The sequence below is a fragment of the Helianthus annuus genome, chromosome 6 (assembly GCF_002127325.2).
Source record: "Helianthus annuus cultivar XRQ/B chromosome 6, HanXRQr2.0-SUNRISE, whole genome shotgun sequence".
Taxonomy (NCBI): domain Eukaryota; kingdom Viridiplantae; phylum Streptophyta; class Magnoliopsida; order Asterales; family Asteraceae; genus Helianthus; species Helianthus annuus.
In genome coordinates this window covers 81591512-81599175 of record NC_035438.2, presented here as the reverse complement: position 1 = coordinate 81599175, position 7664 = coordinate 81591512, and the positions used below count along the sequence as shown (strand labels likewise).

General features: G+C 32.8%; 1 protein-coding gene across 1 annotated transcript; it reads left to right on the top strand.

Annotated features, from left to right (window-relative positions):
* Positions 1-249: 249 nt before the first annotated feature.
* Positions 250-3548, top strand: LOC110865659 (40S ribosomal protein S3a-like). The gene is made up of 7 exons (XM_022114980.2): positions 250-341; positions 421-468; positions 550-655; positions 1254-1391; positions 2539-2724; positions 2807-3007; positions 3313-3548. Exons 1-7 carry the CDS (start codon positions 331-333, stop codon positions 3403-3405), a joined length of 783 nt encoding a protein of 260 aa, XP_021970672.1. The 5' UTR covers positions 250-330; the 3' UTR covers positions 3406-3548.
* Positions 3549-7664: the final 4116 nt, after the last annotated feature.

Here is a 7664-nt window from a genome sequence, read left to right as displayed (position 1 = left end):
TAATTGTTAATGTTTCATATATTTTAAGGAAAGAGTATTTAGGTTATTTCACACCATCTTACTTGAGAAAACTAACTGATGTTAGGCACAAGGACTATCCGGGAATGAAAATTGAAAAATTGGGAACTATAGCTGTAATTTTAAAAAGTTAGGGACTAAAGGTGAAAAAAGATCAAACCACAAACCAAGCCGTAAACTTGAGGGACCAATGATGAAAAAACAATCTATATAAATCTCTCATACATACCTGTACCTGTGTAGGTAGGTTTTCAGGAGCCAGTAAACTTGTCCTACCGCCGCCGCAGAACCCTAATTTCACCACCCACAGCCATGGCCGTCGGGTACTCTCTATACACACACCATCATTTCGCTAATAATTATGAATTTAATTTAATTTGAATAAATAATAATATTTTGCAGGAAGAATAAGAGGATCTCCAAGGGCAAGAAGGGTGGGAAGAAGAAAGCGTGAGTGAATTTCATTGATTTGTTTGAAGCAATTGGGTTTTTATATGTATAATATAATGAAGTTGTATGAATGTGAAACAGAGCTGACCCATTTTCAAAGAAGGACTGGTATGATATTAAAGCTCCGTCTTTGTTCAGCACTAGGAATGTTGGCAAAACCCTTGTCACTCGTACACAGGGTACTAAGGTGCTGCTTTTTCATTCTTCAACTTTTTATTTTATTTTATATGTTGCATGCTTTTCTCAATTTATTTATCATTCAGTTTCACTTGGATGGTGTTTTTCAGTTTAGATTGTTTTTACTGCTTATCTGCATTGAACTTAAATATTGTGTATTTAAAAAAAATGATAAATGTAGTTTGTTAGAACCTAAAAGTTATTAAGTATAGACTTGTTATAAGTGTGTTAGTGTATTTGATTAATTTAAGATGATTTATCGGGTACGTTCAAGATTGGGTTTTAGGTAATCAGAATTCCTACCCGTATCTTTTAACTGCCTAAGATCGTAAATCGGGGAAAGCCGACACAAAATGAGTAACGGGTACTCAATGGGCTATGGGTATGGGTATGGTGTAGTGTGTTGTGATTGGGTATGTGACTGGGGTGTTCTATACCTGGCCTATTGCCATCTCTATTTAGGGAGTTTTAATCTTATAATGTGTGTTCAAAGACATAGTTTGTGGAGAATAAAATATGTAGACTATGAAATCTATTTAAGCAATATACTTATGTTATCAGCATCTTTATATTTTCTGGGTTAAGACTTAAATTCTGAAAGTTGACAGATTGCCTCAGAAGGATTGAAACATCGTGTGTTCGAGGTTTCTTTGGCTGATCTTCAAAATGACGAGGATCATGCTTACAGGAAGATTCGATTGAGGGCTGAGGATGTTCAAGGGAAGAATGTCTTGACCAACTTCTGGGTATGTTATATGTCTCATGGATAAAGGATCATTACAGAACACTAGTTATTGCGAGAATAAAAAGAACAACTCTAAATCACTAAATTTTGGGATTTAAGGTTCATATATATATTTTTTTAATTTTATGTTTCTTACATTCATTTGTTTATTATATATATATACAAAAACCATAAATTTTTACATATACATAGCCTATATACATGTAGGTAATTTAACCTACACAAATCCTGCATATGTGTAGATTATGTAAAAACTGAAAATTTTCCATATTTTGTTTTCAATTATAGTGTGAGAAACAATAGAACTTACATTTTTAACATTTTATTTACTTTTTAGGATTTAAAAAATGGGTGATTTATCATTTATTTTATTCTGCGTGTTATTGCAATATTTAGTGTTCTGCGCAGAACCTCCCTATGTCTCATTCTGCATATATATATATATAGGTAGAGGATCCTGTAAAAAGTGCTCAAAGTGTGAGAAGTGTAAGAAGTGTATTATAACACTATATATAATACTATATAACACCATATAAATACCGTATAACGATATGTAACACTATATAATACCATATAACACTATGTAACACTATATATCATTATATAACAAATATAACACTATAGGTTGTCTGATAGCATGTCTATGATAGATGTATAGTGTTATATTTGTTATATAATGATATATAGTGTTACATAGTGTTATATGGTATTATATGGTGTTACATATTGTTATACCGTATTTATATGGTGTTATATAGTATTATATATAGTGTTATAATACACTTCTTACACTTCTCACACTTTGAGCACTTTTTACAGTATCCTTACCCTATATATATATATATATGTGTGTGTATATATACATACACACACATATAGGGTTAGGTTCATTTGTGAACAACTCCCTTGATTGTGAACACTAGTGAAGTAATCCTAGCCCTTGATTATCAATACACAAGTGTAAATCAATGGTCATGATTTGATGATGAAATACACTAGTGTATTTTATGATTTGATAATGTAAATCAATGGCCAAGATTTATTCACTCAGTTCACAAATACACTAGTGTTCACTCTAGAACCCCATCTTATATATACTATATGTATATATATTCTTTAGAGAGTTAATATTTGATTAAAATTGGCAGGGGATGGACTTTACAACAGACAAGCTGAGGTCGCTTGTGAAGAAATGGCAGTCTCTGATTGAGGCTCATGTTGATGTGAAGACTACTGATAACTACACTTTAAGGATGTTCTGCATTGGGTTTACCAAGAAGCGTGCCAACCAGGTCAAGAGGACTTGCTATGCACAATCAAGCCAGATCCGTCAGGTACTATCTTGTTTAATTGTAATGTGGCAATCATTGACTGTAAGTTTATAATTAGAAGTTGGCTTTTGTGACTTGCTTATAGATCCGTAGGAAGATGAGGGAGATAATGGTAACACAGGCACAGTCTTGTGATCTCAAGGAGCTGGTTCAGAAGTTCATTCCGGAATCAATCGGCAGGGAGATTGAGAAGGCAACATCCAGCATCTACCCTCTGCAGAATGTCTTCATTCGCAAGGTCAAGATTCTAAAGGCACCCAAGTTTGACATTGGCAAACTGATGGAGGTAACTTTTGTCGCTTTTTTCGTTATTATGTTTGGGATAATATCTGCTCTAAACTTCTTAGAAGTGTAGTTAAGTATAGTGGTAAATCCCAAATGGTATCTTCTAATTTTTTCAAATCTTAAACGGGTAACGGGGTAAGCCCATGGACCTGGCAGGTAATGAGTAACAGGTACTCGACTGGATGGGTAACAGTTTAACAGTCAGTTTGTCGTTTGGTGTATTATTGTTTGTACATTTTGTATTGGAGACATGGTTGGTTATGTATCGTCAAAAAATGATATCGTCTTCTTTTCATGTAATAATAGGTGCATGGTGATTATTCAGAAGATGTTGGTGTTAAAATGGAGCGGCCTGCAGATGAGCCAGTTCCTGAAGCGACTGAAGTAATTGGCGCTTGAAGAATTTTGAATTCGTTTTTTTAGTTTTCTTTGTTTTGTTATATGAGATCAATGGTGATATTTACTTTTTAAAGTTGGATGTGCAATTTTGTAGTTCTAAATATTTGATCATTTCAAGGATCCCTATTTGATCCCATTATTGATGTCGTTTTACCTGAACAAAAGTTAATCTAAGTTTTCTATAATCGTTAAATCTATACAAAAACATTGATTAGCAAAACGTTGATTAAATTAAATAAACTTGGATATTAACCGTGTTCTTCACCTGGATTCTAATGTACTGGTATATGTTAGCTATACAATTCTACTAACCAGTTTTCAAGCAACTTCAACATGCTAATTAGTAAATTGCCATTCTAGTTCATGGACTTTCACTACTTTTGCAACTTTGGTCACTGTCATTTTCGTTCAGAAAGTTTGGAATCTTGCAATTTTCTGTCCTGAGGACAATCTTCTGAGAGACGAAAGTCGCAATAAGTTACCTTGCAATTTTTTTGTCTTGAGGACCATTTTCTGAGAGACGAAACTCGCAATAAGTTATGAACCTCAAGGATGAAAATGACAAAAAAACAAAAACCAATGGTGAAAGACTAAAATGCACAAAAGAGTCATTTTGGATGGAACATGCAAATAAAGATGGTAATAGGCTGCGTATGAGTCAGGCATGACTAATTTCATACCCATACCCGGTTGTAAAATCTTGTCCCAGACATGACAATTACCCGTCAGGTATCGAGCATACCCGCGGGTATCAGGTATACTCGTTTGGATTTTTATGTATATATAGGTTTTACTTTTCCTTATAACCTTATGTTTTAAAAATCTTTATAATATATTAAATTATGATAATAGCATACATATCGTCATCACCATAATAATATTTGATATTTTTAAAAATGTAATATATTAAAATATTAGTTTCAAAAAATAATTTTCATATATTATAGAATATAAATATAAAAAATGTCATCAATTTATATATATATATATATATATATATATATATATATATATATATATATATATATATATATATTTATAGAGTAGGGATCCTGCGGAAAATGTGTTTTTCCTAGAAAGTCTAGGAAGCGATCTGCACCATCCAATGGGTGTGTTTAATGGTTAAGATACAGTCAATGGCAATCTTGTAATTTTTTAGGTTATTTAATTCATTGTTTTAAAAGACTAGGGGCAATTTTGTCAATATATCGTGTTTTAAATAATTAGATAACCGTCAGTCAAACCCAATCCCTAATTTCACGCGATTTTCCCTCTCTCTCTCCAAACCCATCTTCAAACCCCAATCCCTACAAAAAATAACTACAATCATGGAATAAGATAACTTTAGAAAGGATGGAGAGCACCGAATCAAATTAAAACACTTCTCCATCTCCACCATCTCCGAGTTCATCAATTCAAATACTGTTCTTATCATCTCCGTTTTCTTGACGATGTGTTTTAACAGCAAGCAAATTAATACAATTGTGTTTTTAGCAGCAAGCAGATTCATACAGTTGTGTTTTAGCATTCAGATTCATACAGTTGTGTTTTAACAACAAGCAGATTCATACAGTTGTGTTTTAGCATTCAGATTCATACAGTTGTGTTTTAACAGCAAGCAGATTCATACAGTTGTGTTTTAACAGCAAGCAGATTCATACAGTTGTGTTTTAACAGCAAGCAGATTCATACAATTGTGTTTTAGCATTCAGATTCATACCGTTGTGTTTTAACAGCAAGCAGATTCATTACAGTTGTGTTTTAGCATTCAGATTCATACAATTGTGTTTTAACAGCAAGCAGATTCATTACAGTTGTGTTTTAGCATTCAGATTCATACAGTTGTGTTTTAACAGCAAGCAGATTCATACAGTTGTGTTTTAGCATTCAGATTCATACAGTTGTGTTTTAACAGCAAGCAGATTCATACAGTTGTGTTTTAACAGCAAGCAGATTTATACAGTTGTGTTTTAACAGCAAGCAGATTCATACAATTGTGTTTTAGCATTCAGATTCATACCGTTGTGTTTTAACAGCAAGCAGATTCATTACAGTTGTGCTTTAGCATTCAGATTCATACAGTTGTGTTTTAACAGCAAGCAGATTCATTACAGTTGTGTTTTAGCATTCAGATTCATACAGTTATGTTTTAACAGCAAGCAGATTCATACAGTTGTGTTTTAGCATTCAGATTCATACAGTTGTGTTTTAACAGCAAGCAGATTCATACAGTTGTGTTTTAGCATTCAAATTCATACAGTTGTGTTTTAACAGCAAGAAGATTCATACCCTGTGTTTTACCATCTTTATATTGTGGGATCTATAAAAAAATTGACTTTAGCCCTGTTAACTATTAAAACACAGCACCAAGAACATGCTGATAATTGCCAGTAATCTTCTGAACAATGGAATATGCGCTTGGTTTAGATTTCGAAAATAAATTATTCAAAAAATCATGGAGAAAAACGGTTACAAAATATGGACATGGATAGTTAGTTAATGAAGATAAATTCCAAAAATAAAAATAGAATGTGAAAGTACACAATTGCCCTTCTAGTTAAAAATCTTCAATACCACATGTCGCATTCTGATTGCTTCCTAGACTTTCTAGGAAAAACCCACTTTCCACCCAACTCCTACTATATATATATATATATATATATATATATATACACATAGGTAGATGATCCTGTACATTAATCCAGAAGTGTGAGAAGTGTATTATAACACTATATAACACCATATAAACACCGTATAACTCTATATAACACCATATAAACACCGTATAACACTAATTGTTATGCGAGGGTACGATTGTCCTTCCATACGTTCCCTCCTTATTCGTGTTATAAATCTCTTTCAAATTAAAACTCCAAAGATTTCTTGTTAGCTGTTACCTCCTTTGCAAGCTTTCTCAGATCTATGGCTTCTAACGTGGATTCTGTTCGACAAAGTAAAATTCGTTGGCGTTTTCTATTTTTGTTCCAGCAAATCATGCAACAGATATGGCATTTTGTTCTTTTATGCTTGTTTCATTATTTTTTTTAATATTGTGTTGTATGATTTTCAATGGCGTTATTCAATTATGCAATTTAATCGCATTTTAATTGGTATTTAAACAATTAATAAGAACTGATAATTGAAGTTTTCAATATTAATTTTAATTGTCGTTTACGATCTAGTATATTTCTTATGTTTTTACGATCATTGGCGTTTTACATCTATTTGATTAGTTTTGAATGTTATTTAGTAGTATTTGTAAACATCAGTTATTACTATTTGTTAATTTGTGTAAACATCAGTTTTATTAATTATGGCGTTTTCATTATGATGTTATATTTTGTTATTTATTTATGTTGTTAAGCATTTTTAATTACTTATCTCATGGTGTTTTCATCAAGTCGTTTTTAAATTATGTGTTTATTATGTCATGTTTATTATTCAATTAATGGCGTTTTAATCTATAATGTTATTACGAGACATTTTCTATTTTTAATGACGTTTTTCTGATTTTTCTGTTCCTCACTGTGTTTTCTCAGACGAAGTTGCTTCCTCGAGTCAAAGGCTTTGCCCCAAAACTGGATTACCATTTATCATTCCTGACGTCAGTGAAGAAAAAAAGCCCACAATGGACATGGTATTCTCAAGCCTCAAGGATTGTTATTCAATATATGTCAAGTATGCCAAGGAGTGTGGGTTTTCAGTCAGGAAAGGGACTACAAAGACAAACTCTAAAGGTGTGTTACATATTAAGTATTACTTGTGTACGAGATCTGGGTTATACAAGGACAAGAAGGTTGATACGTTGGACCCCAATCAAAAGGAGCGATTAGTGCGATCCAACTTTTCAAAGAGGACTGATTGTGGTGCACTGTTAGGTGTAACTTTTGAGGATGGATCATGGAAGGTGTATAAGTTTGTCGAGGAGCACAACCATTATCTTGTTGAATGTCCTGATAAGCATTTTCTTCCAACTGAACGACACCTCACTCGGCTCTAGATGCATGTTATACACAACATGTCTAAGCTGAATTTGGGTACCGTGAGTGCGTTTAATGTTATGAAGACTTGTTTTGGCGGTTTTGAAGATGTGGGTGCAAGTAAAGTTGAATTTAAGAACTATAAGAGGCACATTAACTTGTTTATAGGGGAATATGACGCCGATATGGTTGTGAGACATTTGAATGAAAAAAAACATTCTCAGCGTAATTTCTCGTATGATTACTTCACAGACGAAGAGAATCGTTTGAAGAGACTTT